The following is a 21,166-nucleotide window of genomic DNA, read 5'->3' on the forward strand; positions in this document are numbered from 1 at the left end:
CACTTAGATCCAGGACACGCCACATTCATGGCATCTTCTTGAATCTGTTTTAGTACATAGGTTTCAATGCAATCTTTACAGAATTTGTGGTTGCAGCTAGGACCACGAATGAAATCGCTGATCGAGAACACAGCCATGCATACGTCGCAACTACCACTCGAAGCTTCCCCAAACGTATGTTTGCTATTAGAGACATCATATTTAGGCAAATCTTCTTGTTTGCAACAAGAAATCATGATCCCCTTCATCTTCTTGTCTACTTTCGAGACTTCCAAGTCCATCACACTATCATCAGGCCTTTCTTGAGCATCCAAGATTTCAGTATCCTCTCCCACAACTCCGAGCATTACGTCTTTCTTCTCTACTTGGTTGCTCTGCTTCATCATCACCATCCTCTTCCTCCTCTTCTTCAGACTCAAGCTGTTGCTATTTTTTCGAAACCTCTTCTGCAACAAACTCATATATGTTATCTGTCTTTGTGGGCTTATATAACAACATTAGGGTTCTCAATGTAGAGGCGTGTATAGGTCTCTAGGGAATTATATAAAGTCTTGGAGTTTTGGTAAGTCTTGATTTCCTTGTGCTAGAGATTGTATTTCATAAGAGTTTCTTATGGAAAGAGATTCAATTCCTAATAGAATTCCAAGACTTTCCCTCTACCGATTATTATTAACTTCTGATCCAAGTAAATTACGATTTCGAATTTTTTTTCGTTATCATTAACTTCGAGTCCTTGTAACTTCAAAATGTATTTTTATTATCGCCGACTTCTAGTCCAAGTAAATTACGGACTTCAAACGGTATTTTCATTATCAGAAAAAAATAAACAAGAATCAGCGGGCGAACTTCGGAGCAAGAAAATTTCGACAAATTTGTAAATATAGTGAGGTTATAAATTTTCTTAATAAAATTTTAAAATTCCATTATCATCAAGATTTTAGCGTCATTAAATCGGGTTGAAATCTCGACATCCGAAAAAATTGCTTAACTAAAATTGTGGGAGATGTATCATAATATTTTTGTTTTGTCAACTATTGCAGCAACAAAAATATTTTGACTTCTCTAAACTATATTTTCTTAATAAATTTACGGATTCTTCCTTTTGTATGACAATATTTGTTACATTATTATGTCGGTGTGATTGTGAACAGAACTGTACATGTGCTGAAGAGCAAGCTCGGAGCCTTGAAATAAAATTATTGTTTCGAATGTTTTGGGCCGGGCCGGTTTTCATGACCTCAATTGGGCCCAACATGATTTAATACGCCGATTCAAAACTATTCGATTGGATAGTCAATAATTCAATATTATGACTCCTTTCGTGATTCAAACGCTGATTCAATATTATTCGATTGGATAGTCGATAATTCGATATTATGACTCCTTTCGTGATTCAAATTCAAATAATAAAAATAAGAAAATCCAAAATTTTAGGCCTGATAAACGAAAAAAGTCAGAAATATATTAGGTAGTTGTTTTTTGATAAATCAGCCTAGCAAATTAACTCGACACTCGTGGAAAACTGGAAAATGATAGCAAAGTTTTGTTGCGAAATGTTATTTTTAGATCAAATTTTTATTTTGAAAAATATGAAAAGATGAAATTATCCTTATATTATTTTATTTATTTGCAATTGTGTATGCGGTGACAGGTTTATCTTTTCAAGGTTTAATTGTTCGGGAAATAAAAAAGTTGATCTGAAAATAACATTTTTTAAATCAAGTTTTGCAAGCAGGAAAATAATCTTTACGACTTCACATTAAATAAAAATTATTTGTATACCATCTAATCTAAACTAGGTATATAATACAATGAACACAAGATAAGTATGTTTCTGAAATTTTAAATTGCAACCTGATTTATTCTCAAACTTATAATTGTTCCCGTTGATTAATATATATAGGAGGTGTGACATGAAGATAAAAAAAGTATAAGTAAAAAAAGTAAAAATAATAATTAAAATGATGAAATCAGTTAATATTTAAAATATAAAATGAGCTACCGAGAAGAGATTCAGCTCCTAATAGAATTCCAACACTTTCCCTCTACTGATTATTATTAACTTCTAATTTAAGTAAATTACGATTTTAAACTTTTTCGATATTATTATCTTTTAGTCATAGTGAGATTTTAAAATCTCTTAATAAAATTTTAGAATTCCGTTACCATCAAAATTATAGCGATTTAAAACATTCACAACTAACAGTCGTTCATTAAATCGGATTAAAATCTCAACATTCGAAAATATTGCATAACTAAAATTGCGGGAGATGTATTGTAATATTATTATTCTGTCAACTATTACACTAACAAATATATTCTTCCTTTTGTATAAAAAAATGTTTGTATTACCTTTTGAATATTTGCAGGGAACGGAATTATTTTATAGTACAAAAATTTAAGGAATTATAAAAACAGAAACTGTACATGCGTTGAAGACCAAGCTAGTAGCCTAACATAAAATACTACTACACCTTTGTTTTTTGTTATTTGACTTTTTAACTTTTAATACATTTATTTAAATATTTTGACTGGACATCTAGAATTAATATTTTAATTTTTTTTTATGAATTAAAATTTTTGTTATGTACTTTCTATTGTAATGTATGAAAAATAAATTTAGGGTGTATATATATCACTATCCAAAAAATAACATTAAAAATTATACATGAGTTGTTTTTTATAATTTCAATACGTGCACTTATGGTTACTGATTTCGGGATCGTAATTATATGGTTGAGATATCGATTTGTAATTTATCAGGAATTTTTCAACAAATCAAATGATTTATCGATGATTTAACGAACAGTGAAATATTTTTGAATGATTTATTAGCGACTTATATGAGATTTTTGAAAAATAAACCGATTTGTATAACAAAGCTTATATTCCTTCGTCCCAATTTAAAAAAATGTAAGGGGTATAAAATTGATTCTCAAAATAGATACAAAATGCCACGTATTAGATTTTTATTTGCTAAATGAAAATGACCCATTGCATTCAAACAAATAACACCAATTAAATTATTTTATACTGCAACATTAGTTATGTCACGTCATTTTATATTATTATTTTTATCTTATTTTGTACTTCTCGCATTACTCTTATATAGTTATATATCTCTATATTTACCACAATTCCTTTTTTATATGTTCCAAAATATTCAAAAATCAAACTGCACCATCATTGTTCAGCCCTAAAAGGGTGATTATTTTTTTTGCCAGGATAGAAGAGTGATTATTAATCCCTATATTTAATGAGATTCTTTTAAAACTTAATTTTGGATTTCTTAACCTTTCTTTGGGTGGTAGCTGGGTTGGGCCGGGTCGGGTAAAATGTGAGAAAAGGCTTGTGGGCTGGGCCGGGTTATAAAAGAGATTGGGAGAAAAGAAAGGGGGTTTAATTAAGAGGGGGGTTTTGAAATTAGGGTTTTGAAGAAAGAAGAAGAATGGGAAGGAGAATACTGAATGAAGCATTGAGGAAGATTGTTAATGCTGAGAAGAGAGGCTTTGCTAATACTCATCTTCAGCCTGTCTCTAATGTCACCTCTTCTTTTCTCAACATTATGAAACAACGTGGTAAGTCAGAGAGAGAGAGAGAGAGAGAGATTTCATTTCTAAGTTTTCGCTTGTGTTTGTTTGTGTGTGTGTATGAGAGAGAGAGAGAGATAGAGAGAGAGAGGGGGGGGGGAGAGAGAGAGAGAGTTTCATTTATAAGTTTTTTGCTCGTCTGAACTGTAAGCCAAGTATACATTTCATTTTGTTTCATTTATGAATATGTTTGTGCATATGTGTTTTGATGATTGTTATACTGTAGTTGTAATGATTAAGATGGAGAAGATTTTAAGTGTTTTAAAATGCCGTCGTTGATGCACATATTTACATGTTGCTATTTACACTTATTCTATAATGTTCACTTAGCATCCGAGCTAATGTCACTTTAAAATTTCAAGTTCTATCTAGAATGTAGATTGAATGAATGAAAGTATAGTGATGTTCTTGTTGGGTAATTCCCCACAGTTGGTCTAGTCAAGTGAATATCCTCTTTCGCAGGGGCATGAGTGAAATCCGTGGAGAGTGCTTAATGTACAAGCAAGGCACAAAAACAACACATTATTTTTTTCTGAGAGTTAGTCACCTAATAAGAGGTAAGAAAATGTTGCTCAACTGGCCTAATGCTTACTGAAAAGGACCACATGAGGAATGTATCCTCATCCTTGGAAAGCTAAATTCCTTTCTGAATTTCTATTCGTGCAATTTCCTCGACGTCATAAGAAACTGAAGTGAAATTTAAACAGGTCAAATTTTGTATAGTAATTGTAAAACCATAATTAAGAGTTCCCGAACTGGATTAGGAGTGTGTATATATCTACTAGGCATGTAATAATTTCAACCTTTTTCCTGAAGATCCTAATGCTGAAATGTTTGAATCGAATTAATGGAGCTGATTGCATATGGGACCTTTTCTGGTCATAAGAATATCTTCCTTCAGCGTAAAGGATGATAAGGAGTGTTTACGTACATTATCAAGCTTAATTCACTAGTTTATTACATCAAATTTGAATGACACCTGTATATGGAAGCACTTCTAGTTCCTTTTCCACTTTATTCTTTCATATGTTAAACTTATGCAATCACTGCGATAATGAACAAGTACTTGTAAATATCAAATTGCTCATTTTTGATATGTTATCCAGGGTACATTAAAGATTTCCAAGTACATGATCCCCAGAGAGTGAAAAACATTACTGTTGATCTACAAGGCCGAGTCAAAGATTGCAGGGTGATCACTTATCGACAGGATATCAAGGCTCGGGACATTGAGAACTATAGATTGCGCACACTTCCAACGCGTCAGGTATGTGTACCTTGATCACTAAAATGCGTAATTTCAATCTGATAGAAATGCGAATTTTTTTTGCTTAATAGAGTAGGAAAGACATTTAAGTGATTATATATCGAATTGTTTTGCTTTCTTTCGAGATCCATGCCATGCTGCTCATTTTTTGAATGATCTTTCTGAAAATAATCGTATTGCCATATTCTAATTAAATGCTATGGTGAATTTAGGAAGCATAGCTCCATAGGAGCTTTACCGCTGCTTTTCTCATTATTAAGATTGTCTTACCATTTAGATATTTACATTGTATGCCAGGCATCTGGTTCTCCCTATTAAACTCTTTTCTCTGAGAGGTAAATTTGCAAACTTGACTAGCTTCCTGTGAATTCTAAACTTGAAAGCTGAAAGACACTTGCTAGACTGGGGATTCCTTTGGCCACTAAGTGCAGAAAGTTTTTGCTGTTTTGGTCTGCTTAGTACATTGTTTCTCTATTGAATATAGAATCATGTGCTATTAATCTGGACATGGCATGCAAAATGCTAAATCGTGATGATTACATGTATTGTAAGTTGATCTCTTGGAAATTTTTGTCCCTATATCTGTTGCAACTTTCTTTTCTCTGAGAGGTAGTTTTCACTGTCCATTTCTCATGAATCTAGCTTTTACCAACACCTGGCCATATGTATTTTTGTTAACACATTGTGGTCCTCCACATATATTAACTGAAAGCACATTCATGGTACATCTTTCTTTATAATGAGGGGTTGGGGTGGCATGTTTGCATCATTTTGCTTCCATTTGACACGAAAGGTTGTATATGTTGTATCTTATTGTCTTTGAATATAATCAGAATGCTTAGTCACCCACTATGAAACTGCTACTTGTAGCGTCTTTGCTTTTCATGTAGTGTGATGTGATACATGTACCTCATGAGGAAGTGGAGATAAAGTCATTTATTTTGCGTTTCCTTTATGTTTCTTTTCTAAAATGTGTTAGAAAGCCACTGTAATGTATTACACTTGTTGACTTTGGTTTCCCATTGGTTGTGCAGTGGGGGTATGTTGTAATATCAACACCTAATGGACTTTTGGATCATGAAGAAGCAATCCGTCAGAATGTAGGTGGTCAGGTTATCGGGTTTTTCTACTGAATTATGTTTGGATCATTCAGTGATGAAGCACTTGTAGTCATTCATTGTTATTCAGGCAAGGGCAAACTATTTTGGTGCAAGTTAAATGACCTTTTCTGGTAGACCTATAATAAATTCTGTTTTGGATGTCAAGTGATCTACTACTAAGTTTATAGATTTCTCAAAAGCAAGAAATACTTGTTAATTATGCATGTACCTCCTTTTTATGGGCATTTCCTGGAATTGAAATTCTATTTCGAATGTGTATAAATATATTGATGAATTATTACTACTCACACAGTGTTATTACTCAACACAGTGGCATTTATACATCAATGAGCCACAGAGTAAGCTCAGCAAGACATATTCACTTGTGAAATGGAATATTGTAATGTAACTTGTCGATTAAAGATTAATACTTAGTTGTTTGTCTTGTGCATTCATTAGTCATGTTGCTAGTTCTGTTCCCAGTTTTGTTGAATGCAAGGGTAATTTGGTCTTTTCACTATATTAGTATATTTTGCTCACGTCTTTTATTAACAAAAAATGTAACTCAAAAGCATCAGTTCATTGCAAATCATGAGTGATCACCTTGAGTCCTTGATCGTTCTGATGTGTTTGAACATGGATGCTTAAATTTGTTTTGTGTCTTTGGGCTTTCTTAATGAAAATGAGGTTTACGGGTATAATTTTAAGTTTAGAGGCCGTTTGGATAAACTTAAAATTACAGGCCTCATTTTACTATCAAAATAACTTTAAAAATTTATCTTATATTCAAACAAAATGTTTTTATGTAAAAATAATTGTATTCATAACTAATTATTCTATTTTTTCTTGTAAAATACTACAACTAAACTGACGAGAAAAGAAAAATAAATAGAATATACTATTATTCTAGAAATCGGAAATCAGCATTGTTTGGTAGAGTAACCTTCCAGTGATTAATCGGATGATCGGTAATTAATCGGACTGAGTAATCGTCGCATTAATCGGATGTGTTTTGTAAAATATAAAAATAATTAATTTATTAAACTAAATATATTAATTTAAGAAAAAAATGGAGTGATCAATCGGATCATAAAATTGAATTAACAGAGTATATTGAAACGATTAATCAGTAAAATGGGTATAGCTTAGAAGGGAGGAATATACTCCGTGACAGTTGAGTTGAGCTGGCTCAAAGACAAAACTGAAAAAAGGCGGGAGAGTAGTTCTCTTATACAAGTCAGTTAAATTTATGTTCGAAAAACAGTTGAGTTCGAATGTTATGGACATCCCAAACTTACTGTTCTACCTCAAAACATTCACCAATACAAGATTACTTACACAAGGCAAACTTGTACACCAAAAGATTGTAACTTTAGGTTTACAAAACAACACTGACCTCTGCAAAAAGCTCATAACTTTCTACTTCAATTGTCAAGATTTTAAACATGGTCATCTTGTTTTTCAATCTTTAGAAAACCCTTTTGAGATTTCTGTGTGGAATGGCCTTATGGCAGCTTACACCAAGAATTTTAAGTTTTTGGAAGTTCTTGATATTTTTCGAGATTTATTGTTGAAGTTTGATTTAATTAGGCCTGATAATTATACATATCCTAGTGTTTTGAAGTCTTGTAGTGAGTTGGGTAGGGTTGATTATGGTGGGATTATTCATGGTAGTGTGTTGAAAAGAGGGTATGTTTGGGATGTGGTTGTGGCAAGCTCTGTTGTTGGGATGTATGCGAAATGTGGGTTGTTTGGGTACGCGATGAAGGTGTTTGATGAAATGCCTACAAGGGATGTTCCGTGTTGGAATTCTGTTATGTCTTGTTATTATCATGATGGGCAGTGGGAGAAAGCGTTGGAATTGTTTGGGAGAATGAAGGGGTCTGGATTTTCGCCTGATTCTGTTAGTTATACAACTGCTATATCTTCGTGTGCTAGGCTTTTGGATTTGGAAAAAGGGAAGGATATTCATAAGGAGATGTTGAGTGGTAAGTTTCCTGTGGATAGTTTTGTTAGTGCCGCTCTTGTTGATATGTATGGGAAATGTGGTTGTTTGGAGATGGCTGTTGAGGTTTTTGATCAGATGCCTAGAAAGAGCTTAGTTTCGTGGAATTCCATGATTGCAGGATACAGATTAAGAGGTGACAGTAAGTCAGGCATTAAACTTTTGTGGAGAATGATTCAAGAAGGAAAAAAACCCACTTCAACAACTTTGAGCAGCTTATTAATGGCTTGTTCTAACTCAATGAAACTACTACATGGGAAGTTCCTTCACGGTTATCTGATCAGAAACAACATTGAAGCTGATATATTCATTTTGAACACTCTTGTAGATCTTTACTTTAAATGCCACTATGTTAAGTACGCTGAGTTTATTTTCAGAACAATGACAAAGACAGATGTGGTGGCATGGAATGTAATGATTTCTGGTTATGTATCGGGAGGTTGTTATTTGGAGGCTATTGGTATGTACAATGATATGAAAGAAGCTGGGATCAAACCTGATGCCTTTTCACTGGCTAGTGTCCTAGCAGCTTGTTCACAATTAGGTGCCTTAAAGCAAGGCAAAGAAATTCACAAGTCAATGAGTTTGAGTATGATTGAATCGAATCAAATAGTCGTGGGAGCTCTTCTTGATATGTATGCTAAATGTGGTGCTGTTAATGAAGCTATCAGTGTTTTTAATCAGTTACGTGTAAAAGACCTTGTGTCATGGACTTCAATGATAATGGCTTATGGGTCTCATGGTCAGGCATATGAGGCTTTGAAGCTCTTTAAAGAAATGCAGAAATCTAATATTCAACCCGACAGAGTTACTTTTTTGGCAGTCATTTCTGCATGTAGTCATGCAGGACTGGTTGATGAGGGACTTCACTACTACAGCGCAATGATCAATAACTATAGGATTCAACCCACAATTGCCGAGCAATCATGCTTGATAGATTTACTTGGGCGTGCTGGAAAATTACAAGAAGCTTATGATATTCTCCAGAGGACACCAAATATGAAAGATGATATCGATTTGTTAAGTACACTACTTTCTGCATGCCATATGCATGGTGAACTAGAACTAGGGGAAGAAATTGCAAGCTTGCTGATTGAGAGGGATCCCAGTGATCCATCAACTTACATTGTCTTAGCAAAGATGTATGCTTCTGGCAGAAAGTGGAACGAGGCACGCAAAGTCAGACTGAGGATGAAAGAGCTTGGGCTGAAAAAGAATCCAGGGTGTAGCTGGATAGAGATTGATGGGGGAATTAAACCCTTCTTTGTTGAAGACACAGAAATGTCACAACAAGATATGATATATTCTTGTTTGTCCATTCTTGCCAGTCACATGGAGAAGGATGAAGTGGTTGTGGACGATCTTCATCAGACACAACCGTCAGTTTCACTGTGCATTCATGAATAAGAGGTAAAATATGGTCAAAGTTCTACTTTAATTTGTTCAAGTGCTTGTACATTCCTCACCACTTGAAACTGGTTCTGTACCTCAGAGCTTTTGTTTATCTAAATGTATTCACAAATAAGCGGTACAGTGCTAAACATTTGAAATGTAAGATAATACTATCACATCATTGTTTTTACTCCAGCTAGATGTCCATTTTACGTCTCCTTAAATTGTAAGCAAAGTGATAATATGATACCTTTGTTTATGTCTTTGTTGCTGCAACAATTATAAAAATTCAAATGGTTATTCGGTGGGATGATGATGTGTTTTGTTACTTAAAGGCATCTTTTTAAAGGAAATCAAAGCTCAACTAAGAAGTTTTATCAATGTTTTCATGTATTTTTATCTTAGGTTCTTCTCCATAATTTTGAGTCACATGACACCGATGAACGTTTTATTTTAAAGTTTGGAAAGCAGATTCAGCAGTGATCTGACTAGAATATGTTTACTAATTTGGCAACACTTATAATATATAGATAAATGACAAGGTCTTGAAGCCTTTGGATACAACTTTTATGTTTACCATCTAATTCAAAACCTGATAAGGGTTTATGGAAGAAACTTGCTTACTCTTCCATATCAGTTAAACTTTCTTCTTATTGGTATTGCTTTGTTAACAGTAGCACAATGTGAAATTGACATATACTATGACTCAGGGTTTTTGATTTTTCTGTTTAATTAAACCATTAAGTATATGTCACATTAGTGTTTTTGATTGAATTGTGAAGTTAATTAGGTGTTAATAGTATAAAAGTTAGCTATGTATAATGACACCATTTTTATGTCGTGCCAAACTATATCTGGTCACGGAGCTATAAATAGTTGATTACAAAGCAATGTAACTGATATATCCATATATATGCACTCGCGTTCCTATCTACCTGTCTTTAAGTTTACTTTTTGTTACTTATATTTAACGGCTCCAGTTTTGTTTTTCACATGGTGTGGGCTTATATATTCACATTGTAACCAGACACTTCTGTTTATAGTTATAGGATATTTATATGCTACCAGTCTCAACCTTCCAGGTTTACGAGTGCCAGAGGTAAATTCGTCTTCCAGAATACTAACCATTTTTTTTCTGATTCACACTTAAGTTCATGCAACTTTTCAATCATCACCGGCAGGTCTGTGATTTGTAGGAAAATGATTGCATCTTTGATAAATTCAAATGTTGCTCAAGTGTTAGTGGTCAGCGTAGTGCAATTGTCTTACAGGTCTGTTGCCTGTATATTTGTTTTTGTACTAAAGTTACTCTTATTGCTTTTTTTTAACTTGCACGTAATATCAATATATATGTTCTCATCAAATCATTTCGTGTGTTAGAGACTGCCGAGGATGGTACAGAGGCAACCACACTGGAAGTTAACAAAAAACCAACGAGGTATTCATTAACATTAAGCCTTGCAAAGTAGCAGTAAACTGATTCACTTTGACAAATTTTATTCAATTTTATTGATTTGGACATTTCCCCTCTACACACTTTCTACTCGGTACTAGTTGACTATTGACTGAACTAATTTATCCGTGACTGTTTCTGACTAGTCATATACAAATAATGCTTAAAATTCTGATATGCTTTCACAGGCAACAAGTTCAAACACCCTCAAGGCCTTCTAGATGGCTAGGCAGTAGTATATCACGTTTTGTCGGAAGAAGCTGATGCATTTTTTTTTTAAATCCTATATTTACTCCTGAGCGAGAATAAATTTGTTTTTACAGTTAAGAGCTAAATAATTAAACTAGTATTTGTTTCCAAAAGTTATACTTAGCACATTTAACTTATCTTGATGTGATGATATGCAATATGACAGGGTGGAAACCTAGGCTTAATGATAATGTTACTCCACCTGACATGGCATCCGAGTACTTATTCAATTTCTTTTGCTGTTGCAAACAGCTTGTATAACGATCCTGACAAATATGTATTGCATGAATTTTCTAGGCTTTTGACAGGCATGACCTTTTCCGAACATCTGATGGTTTGGTTTATGCCAAATCGTATATGTTGAATTTCCCCTTTTAGGTGTGAAGGTTCAAAATGTTGTCTATTGTAATGTAACTCTTGGATCAAGTTTATATATGGTTCTTGTGCCAAATGATATGGGTTATATTCTGTTACCTTGTGCAAGGGAAAGTGAAGTGAAATTTGAAGACAGATTGATCATATACTTCATCTGTAATGAATGATAAATAATCTAAAACAATTAGTGCATTGTAATATAATTAAAGGATTAGTTTTCATAGTAAAAACATGGATAGAGACATTTATGCTTTTAATTTGGTGCAGGAGATTTGGTGGTGTAAATCAAGTAGATGAAGGGGGAGAGCGAATGAGATAAAAACTACAGATACCAGGTGGTTTGCCTTCACAGGAAGCAGTAGTTAAAATCAATGAAGATGATATATGCTTGCTTGGAACAGGCTTATGCACAGGTATTGGTGCTTCTTTTTGTGACACAAACGGAAAGACTTTCCTGGGGACTTCGTGGAATTCTGCAGATAGGTGGGATGCTAAAGTTGTCAAAGCAAAAGCGGTGTTCCTCGGATTACAACTAGTGGAGTAATATAAGTATGAAAGGGTAGCAGTGGGGAGTGATTGTTTGAATGTGATATCTGCAATTCGATTGCACGACGGATGGATGATATTGATTTTTAAAGTACACTGCTTTCTGCATGCCAGATGCATGGTGAACTTGAACTAGGGAGGAATTTGCAAGCTTGCTGATTGTGAGGGATCCTAATGATCTGTCAACCTGCGTTATCTTAGCAAAGATGTACACTTCTGACAGAAAATGGAACGAAGCACGCAAAGTGAGACCGAAGATGAAATCTCATCAACAAAAACACGAGAAAAACCTTTATGACCTCGTGACTGCAAAGAAGTCCTCATTCAAGCATTTTCTTGCTTTTGGAACAAGTGCTCTGTATTAAAGGACAATCTTTCTTGGTAAGATTGCATTCGAAGTATATATAATTGATCAAAAGGAAGTGTTGGAGAGCGCTTATGTGACTTTTGATGATTCAAAGTGCCCTAGACTTGAAGACGATGATGAAACTGAATGTGCATCATTAAGGTTTGAAAATCAAAGAGACCGATACTGTGGTACGGTCGATCCGATCAAAACATCTGGAATACTCTGAGGATGACAGTGAGGAACTTGTTCAGGAAACTCAAGTGATGAAGAAATAAATAATGAAATAGAACATATGTTTAATGCTGAGCCATTAAGCCAAAACTTTTGTGAATGAGATCATTAACACATGGGGAGCAGAGGGGCATCTCAAAGGAGAATCAAGTTATAATGAGGCTACATTAATGCACAGAATTGTAAATGAGCATATAAGGAAATGGGAGAGTGATCACACTGCTGATCGAATTGGTAATCCTGAAATTGGTGCAAGGGCTACAAGAGACACTCAAAATGAATATTTGTATGGTTCTTTCTTGTTTCAAGTTAATTCTAAGAAATTTGATGATGCATCGATGGACCCTAATTGGATAACTTCTATGTAAGATAAATAAAATCAGTTTGAATGGAACAAGTTACGAGTTAAGAATAGATCCATTATTGACACCAAATGGGTGTTCGAAAATAACATGAATGAGCATGATATGCTAACAGGGAACATATCAAGGCTGGTAGCAAAAGAGTGAGACTTTTGCCCCTGATGTCAGACTAGAAGTCATTAGAATCTTTCTAGTATTTGCTGCACGTTAAAATTTGCAAGGGTATCAAATAAATTTAAAGAGTACATTCTGTACGTTGAAATTTGCAAGGGTATCAAATAAATTTAAAGAGTACATTTCTAAACGAAAAGTTAGAAGCAGAAGTATGTGTGCAACAAACACCTAGCTTTAAAGCACTATACGGTTTTTAACAAATTACAAAGGCATGCGTGACACTCTATCTCAGTTTTTTATTGAGAATCATTTCACTAGATATTGACAAAATATTGTTTCATAAGCAACATGGGAATGTTATCGTTATGTGGTTAATATCATATTTGACTGTAAAATTGAGAAAATATATCAAAGATTTCTAAACTAATGCAAACTAAGTGTGAGATGAGTATGATGAGAGAAATTAACTTTATTTTCGGAATTGTAAATGAATAAAAGAAAAGATGGCATGTATTTATCATTCAAACTAAGTATATCAAAAAATTGTCGAAAAAGTTTGACTTAATGTTCTTCTACAAAGACACCAATATCTACGACCGCGAAAAACTAGATAAAGATATAATGGAAAAAGATGGTGAATATAATTATTTAGAATGTCGACATAACTATTTATTGAGGCATGATCAAGGCATGATCACTACTCTTCACTACTTGATGTCAATAGGCTAGATATTATATTTGTAACATGTCTATGTACTAGATTCAAGCCAATCAAAAGTAGTATCATATGATTGTTATCAAAAAGATTTTCGGATCTTTAAAAAGCACTTCGAACCTTGGTTTTGGTGTCATAAATATACAGATTTCAACATGGTTGAATATTCCAATGAGTAGATTAAAATACTACAGTATTAGGCAGCATATTATCAAATAAAATTTAGAAAAAATGTCCAAAATACATCATTTTTCACCTTAACTGTTCAGATGCGCGCGAACCACCCAAAATACCCATTGAATACGTATTTAAGGGTTCAACCTTCTAAAAGTTAACAAAAAATACGCATATTTTTTTATCGTAGGGAACCCGTAGCCGCTACCCTTCGGGTGCGCACTGGGTAAATCCCCCGGGCTCACGCAATAACCTGCAAACCACGTGAACCAAGATAAACCGCATTTAAGCGACAGACTATGACTCAGAAGTCATAATCATAAATTCTCCTCCCGTGAGATTCGAACTTGTGATCAATGTATAAAATATTAATCTACTTAACAAAATAAGAAATGAAGAATGAACGGACCTTGTATTGGAGCCGATGCAAATTGATTTTTAACTAGGGTATAAGATATAACATTTGCATCCTTTTTCTTTTCTTAGGTAGGATTTTGGGTGATAAAGATGAATCGTGGGACACTCTACCTTCTTCCATTTTAAGTAGCAAGATGCTGAGTTGACAGAAAACACTAAACAGCCGTCTCAACTTTCATAATTTATACATTTTAATTCTCATAAATTACTAGATTTGAAATAAGATTTTTGTGTTCATTACTAATTTTAAACTTTGTTCTAAACACTTAAATTAAGCTACAAGTTCTAAAATATAAAATATATGAAAATAGATAGGAAAACACAAAAAAAATATATTCTACGTATTTTATAAACGGTGACGATTATTAACATGAATAATATATTAAATATGCGATCGCGACCTATTTAATGGGGACATCTTTTATTTTTAAATATATGTATTAATATATTTTATAATTGAAAAAAAATATTTAAATATTACGTTGCAAATAACCGTGCTTTAATTTTTGAAATAATGTTTATGATATTAAATCAAGTTAACTATGATACATCATAGTAAAAAAATTGTATTGATTTTGTGGTAATCATTTGAATACGCAAATTTCGACGTGAAAGAAAAAATACGATTTTCGGTACCTAAAGTATAAACTTTGTTTTATTAATTTATTCATTACATTAATAAAGTTTCATCTATATTCATATTTTAAATTTTTTTATATGTATTGTCAATATGAATAGGTTATTAGTGTTTGTGCCCTAAAGACAACACTATGATATTTTAGTTTAAGACATTTGGATTATTAATATTTATGTTCTATCAATTATTCTTTTTATAATTTATTAATTCTTAATTTACTGTGATATAAATGTTAGATTAATAAATGTTCTTGGAATATGATATGAATTCTATACCTCTAAGTACGTGACTTAGAAATGAGATTATGAGAATGGTATCAATATTCCTAAAGGTCCCTGATCAAGTATTATTATTAAGGGACAATAATAATGCATTAAAATTGGTGTGTTTGTTGACTGATGATCACATCTCACTAATCATATGTATAGTGATATTAAAGTAAAAAACACATGCATATGTATATATGTACATGGTACTGGACAGACCCAATGTGAGTTTCTACATGTATGTTGTGTCATAAGTAATTCTCACTGTGATAATGATGTAATGGTTCTTAGATTTGAAATCATAATATTTTTATACCAGAATTAATATACTTTGATTACATTAAAAGTTACCTTTGACCGGGTAATGATAAAAGTGTATTTCAGTTATATTATGAATCGTATGAGAAATATGAATGATCTTGAAAGGATTTAACCCTCCTAATTTTAGGAGTGATATATTGGCCTCTTGTGTGAGCTAGACTATGAAATGTGTGGGCACGCTCAAATGTTGATTTGATATGGCAGTCTACTCATTGTTCAATGAAACCTGGATTAAACATTGATGAGGACGACATATTACATGTCTCTTGTTTAATCTATAATATGTGGTTAAAAGAATTATATTACATTGTACATTATTCACGAAAGGTTAAATCGATCACCGATTGAATTATTATTAATTGGGTAGCAATGATGTATTATTAGATGCCGCTTATTGTTTATGATTTTAAATTAGATTTAAAATTCGTTGTCAACGTAATAATAACCTATAGGGTCACACACAAAGAATACTTAAAGGATTATTTAATTTAAATTGGATTTAAATTAAATTAAAGTAGTTCAAATTATTTTTAATATTAATTAAGTATGACTTAGTTAATTAGATAAATAATGATATTCGAATTTACTAATATCAATTATGAAATTCAGTTGTTAAATAATTAAGTGTGACTTAATTATAATACAAATAGAAATTTCGAATTAATAATGACTCCTAATTAGTTAAGAGTTATAATTTTTTTCTACTCTCTATATAATATATCTTGTGTGGCTGATTTTGTGAAAGACTTTTACTAAAACCCTAGCCACCAAGAGAGAAAATGGAGAGAGTAAGAAGAAACCAGTCTGTGCTATTACACATTCAATCCTTGAGTTCAAGTATTCGTGTGTATACCGATAGAGCGTAGATCGCGAGAGCAGGAAGCGTGGTGATTGAATAATCATTGGATCTCCATTATTCAACCAATTTGTAAAGTTTTTTAAGGTAAACAATCTGATCTACAAATTAAATATATGTTTTCGCATGGATCCTGTGGCGGGTTTCAAAAATTCCGATTTTTCACGTTTTTAATTATCGTTTCCGTTGCGTTTATGTTTTCGAAACCCGTCATAGGTTAAAGTGGAGATAAAGAATCAATTGAAAAAAAATACTCGCCATCTCTTCTATTAGAATTCACATGAAAACTTCATAATTGAGTAAGGCTCGAAGCCTAGTCAATATAACAAATTGAGCCCTCAAGAAGATTTATGACTTTAGGGTGGGAATGAATTTTGTCGCAACAGGGGGAAATTTTTTGTCTCATGAGAATTATGCACGAGTATGACTAGACAGATGTATTCTTGTTTGAAACTACTGGATAATCTTTGAAAGAGAGATTAAGCGTGGCGTCAATGTCACTTGTCGTGCCTCCTTAAACATGAAAGTTTTGAAGATATTGGATGAGGTCAATGTATTGTTTAATCTGAAACTTGAGAAGCTCAAAATTAAAAGAAAAATAAGATATCCAGATGATATGTGCTATTTCGAAGATCTCAGTGTTCACTTTAATAACCATCCAAAATAAGCAACATATAATATGATGAGATATTGGAAACTGATTATTTTGTTATGATATTAAACTAAGATTCCTGACCGGGACGTGTATTATGTATGACAACATTTAAACTATTTGATTGTTGTATCTATTTTTGATTTGAAATCTATATATAATTTTGTCGAGTTTTGGATATTTTGTTGTCTATGTAAATTATTGTTCGTCTTTATAATATATCACGAGTTATTATTGTGTAGTAAATGTCACTGAAAGACAATTTCACATATTCAATCGATGATAATTGATTGCACATAAACAGCTGAAACATAAACATAAGAGGAAATATGAAAACGAATATAATCAAATTTAACACAAATGTCTATATATATACTACACTTGTAGTTAAGCATGCACGTGTGAGTTACCAACATCATCAATGTGTGTGTGTGTGTGTATAATGAAGTGTGCGTTTAATGAAATTTAAATTTTTTCATGGAGTAAGTATATTTAAAAAAAACTAAGTATGATATATTTCATCTTAAACAAAACTAGAACATGTATTTAGTAGCTTTAAAGTTATTAGCTTGTAAATCAGTTTGAATGAACATACAATAGCCCGCAAAGTCTAACTTTTTTCCTATATAAATGTTGAAGGAATTTCTTTTATGGTATCATACAGTTACGATACTAGATATAAGATAAAATTTATCTGATCGATAAAGGTTATATCTAGATGATAAAAAACATTTTGGTGTTCATTTTTGTTAGGAATATATGTGCATTAGTTTGATGATATGTTTAACAAAACACTTAAGTAGAAATTTAGTGTCTGTAGCCTCAACGGATAAGACCACTTTGGCTATCCGTTGATGGTGTAGCTTTACTTAGAAATAAGTCTAGTATTGTAGCATATTTCAGTCTCTGTATTTAAAATTGTAATTCTTAGAAGTTGAGAGAAACTATGAGTCATGTTGACTACTAGATGATATGCAGATAGGAAGGCCAATTGTAAATATTTCATGCCTTGTAATTTTGTATAAATGAAGTGGTATCAACGGATGACTTAAAAGACCTTCAACGGATGAGAAGCTAAGCTTCAACGGATGTCTCTAAAGCTTCAACGGATAACATCCTTCAACGGATGAGAGCATCAACGGATGAAAGCTTCAACGGATAACATCCTTCAACGGATGAAGTCATCAACGGATGAAAGCTTCAACGGATGTTCTGCTAATCAGCCGTTGATAAGTGGTAGTTGTACCTACAAGCAGAGGCACGTGGGTTGACAGAGAAAACTGAGATGTGGTAGCCGAATTTCAGGATCAACAGAAAAAGCAGCCGTTCTTCTTTTGTACAAAGTTGCAATAGTCAACAAAGTACTTGAGTGAACAGGAAAAGAAGCAAGTGAAGAACTTATTTTACTATTGTAATTTTATATTGTTTTTCACTTGTACACTTGGTAATATATATGAACCAAGAAGAAGCTAGTAATTAGAGAGATTTTTCCAGAGCTGTTAAGAAATATCTTGAGAGAAAATTCATCTAGTTTGTACTAGGATGCAGCTGTGATCAACATTTTTGAACACAGATTTTCTAATATACCATCTCTGGTGGAACAACAAATCCACCAGAAAAGTTTTTAAGGTCTGTTGTGTTCTTTACATTTGTGCTTGAATATATATCTGTCTGTATTAGCTTAAAGCAATTCACACACTTGTTCTTCTTGAACACACAACTTTATAAACTGCTCAAAACTTGAAAAAGTTTTGAGATTTACATTCAACCCCCCTTCTGTAAATCTCATTGTTAGTCTTCTAGGAATAACAATTGGTATCAGAGCAGGCTCTTGACACACAAAGAGTTTAAAGATCTTGGAATCTAACAAAGATGAGTAAGAAGGATATTGGAGTAAAGATCCCAGTTCTTGACAAAGACAGTTATCACCACTGGAAGGTGAAAATGCACCTTCATCTACTCTCCCAAGATGAAGGTTATGTAAACTGCATTGAGAATGGTCCTCACATTCCCCACAAAGTAGCCACAGTTGCTACGGCCACAATTGCTGTTGGTCAATCCATTCCAAAACCCAGAGCAGAATGGACAATGGAAGACACAGAAGAAGTCCACAAGGATAAGAAGGCTATGAACATTTTGTTTAATGGTCTTGACAAGGATATGTTTGATAATGTGATAAATTGTTCAACTGCCAAAGAGGTTTGGGACACAGTTCAGCTGCTGTGTGAAGGTACAGAACAAGTAAGAGAGAACAAAATGCAGCTTCTCATTCAACAGTATGAGCACTTTCATTTTGAAGAAAATGAATCTTTAAATGACACATTCAATAGATTCCAAAAACTGTTGAATGGACTGAAGCTGTATGGTAGAGTGTACCAGGTGAAGGATTCAAATCTTAAATTTTTGAGATCCTTACCAAAGGAATGGAAACCCATGACTGTTTCCTTAAGAAACTCTCAAGATTATAAGGACTTTACTCTTGAAAGATTATATGGAATCTTGAAGACTTATGAACTAGAGTTGGAACAGGATGAGGTATTGGAGAGGGGGAGAAAGAAAGGAGGTTCAGTTGCATTGGTAGCTGAAAATGAGAAAGAATGCAGAAAAGAAACTGTGAGATCTACATCAAGCTCCAAAGATGGTGTAAGAAATCCAGAATCAGACAAGGGTAAAGGGCAAGTTGCTGAAAATGAAGACAACTCCAGTCAAGATGACTCTGATGGTATTGATGAGCATCTTGCATTTCTGTCCAGGAGATTTGCAAAGATGAAGTTCAGGAAAAACACTAGAGCCACTAAACCCCATAAGAACATGGTGGACAAATCCAAGCTCAAGTGTTTTAATTGTGGTATGAGTGGACACTTTGCAAGTGAGTGCAGAAAGCCAACCTCTGAAAAGAAGAAATTTGAACAAGTAGATTACAAAAAGAAATATTTTGATCTGCTCAAACAGAAGGAAAGGGCTTTCATTACTCAAGAAAGAGACTGGGCAGCTGATGGAGAAGAAGAGGATGAAGACATGGAATATGTTAACTTGGCTCTCATGGCTGATTCTGAGGAGAATGAAGTTAGTTCATCAAGCAACCAGGTAATTACTACTGATATAACACAGCTTACTAAAGAAGAGTGCAATGATGCTTTTAATGACATGTCTACTGAACTGTATCATTTGCGTGTATCTCTTAAATCTCTTGCTAAAGAAAATAGTAGGATTAAAGAGAACAATCTGTTTTTAAGTAATAGAAATGCTGTGTTAGAAGATAAGTTAATTGACCTAGAAAAGACTAAGCTGCATTGTGTATCTGTTGAAAATGAACTAGCTGAATCTATTAAGAAAGTAGAAATACTTTCCAATCAATTAGAGAAAGAGCAAGAGGTGATTAAAGCCTGGAAAACATCTAGGGATGTAAGTGCTCAAATTGCCAAAGTCCAAGGAATTGAATCATTCTGTGAAACTGCCTGGGATAAAAATAAAAAGAAACTGGAATTAATTGATGGACTGTCAACGGATGTGGAATCAACGGATGATGAAAGTTATCCGTTGAAGGAAGAAAAGGAACATCCGTTGAAGGTTCCTCAATTAAAACAGGCAGATGTTTCTAAAAGAGAAAATCTAAAGAAACTCAACAAAAAGTTTGGTTCAACTTCAAAGAACTTTGTCAAAGAAGGAGCAAGCACATCCAAAGATGTCAGAAAGGTGAATGTAGGGCACATGACCTTAGAACAGTTAAACAATAGGCTCAAGATGGTTGAGGATAAAAAGGAATCCAAAAGGAAATCCAACAGAAATGGGAAGGTAGGAGTTAACAAACATAACAATTACACACCTGACAAGTATGCTCCTAGAAAAAGCTGTGTGCATTGTAGTAGTGTTAATCATCTATCTGCTAACTGTAAATCTATTAAGAAATCTCCCATAACTGTACCCTCTTCCATGCCTAACATGTCTGTATCACCTCTACATGCTCTGCCTGTTATGTCTCAACAAAATCCTTATGCACATTTTGCAAACATGCCATATTTTAACAATTCTTATCTTGCTGCATTCAGTATGCCTCAATTGCCATACAATATGCCAATGTGGAATAACATGTAT

At 33.3% G+C, this 21,166-nt stretch overlaps 2 protein-coding genes across 6 annotated transcripts; both read left to right on the forward strand.

Annotated features, from left to right (window-relative positions):
* The first annotated feature begins 3,396 nt into the window (after positions 1-3,396).
* On the forward strand, positions 3,397-6,261 carry LOC141717565 (small ribosomal subunit protein uS8my-like). The gene is made up of 3 exons (XM_074519693.1): positions 3,397-3,578; positions 4,697-4,857; positions 5,892-6,261. The coding sequence occupies exons 1-3, from the start codon at positions 3,449-3,451 to the stop codon at positions 5,988-5,990; spliced, it is 390 nt and encodes a 129-aa protein (XP_074375794.1). The 5' UTR covers positions 3,397-3,448; the 3' UTR covers positions 5,991-6,261.
* An 842-nt stretch (positions 6,262-7,103) lies between these two features.
* Positions 7,104-12,946, forward strand: LOC141717566 (pentatricopeptide repeat-containing protein At5g27110). 5 transcript variants are annotated; one of them, XR_012573694.1, is made up of 5 exons: positions 7,104-9,372; positions 10,398-10,453; positions 10,551-10,625; positions 10,735-10,792; positions 10,996-12,946. XR_012573694.1 is itself a non-coding variant. In XM_074519694.1 (2 exons), the coding sequence occupies exon 1, from the start codon at positions 7,207-7,209 to the stop codon at positions 9,367-9,369; it is 2,163 nt and encodes a 720-aa protein (XP_074375795.1). In that variant the 5' UTR covers positions 7,104-7,206; the 3' UTR covers positions 9,370-9,372; positions 10,398-10,697. The 5 variants fall into 5 exon arrangements, 1 of the variants encoding a protein (XP_074375795.1); XR_012573693.1 differs by having other exon boundaries at positions 11,699-12,946; XR_012573696.1 differs by lacking the exons at positions 10,398-10,453; positions 10,551-10,625.
* The last annotated feature ends 8,220 nt before the right edge of the window (positions 12,947-21,166 follow it).

The sequence above is a fragment of the Apium graveolens genome, chromosome 4 (genome assembly GCF_009905375.1).
Source record: "Apium graveolens cultivar Ventura chromosome 4, ASM990537v1, whole genome shotgun sequence".
In the NCBI taxonomy this organism is placed as follows: domain Eukaryota; kingdom Viridiplantae; phylum Streptophyta; class Magnoliopsida; order Apiales; family Apiaceae; genus Apium; species Apium graveolens.

Excerpts from the sequence above, each read along its gene's own strand:
- LOC141717565 (XM_074519693.1), top strand. The coding sequence starts at position 3,449 with ATGGGAAGGAGAATACTGAATGAAGCATTGAGGAAGATTGTTAATGCT. Across the intron at positions 3,579-4,696 it reads CAACATTATGAAACAACGTG|GGTACATTAAAGATTTCCAA; the intron begins GTAAGTCAGAGA and ends TATGTTATCCAG. Across the intron at positions 4,858-5,891 it reads GCACACTTCCAACGCGTCAG|TGGGGGTATGTTGTAATATC; the intron begins GTATGTGTACCT and ends TTGGTTGTGCAG.
- LOC141717566 (XM_074519694.1), top strand. The coding sequence starts at position 7,207 with ATGTTCGAAAAACAGTTGAGTTCGAATGTTATGGACATCCCAAACTTA.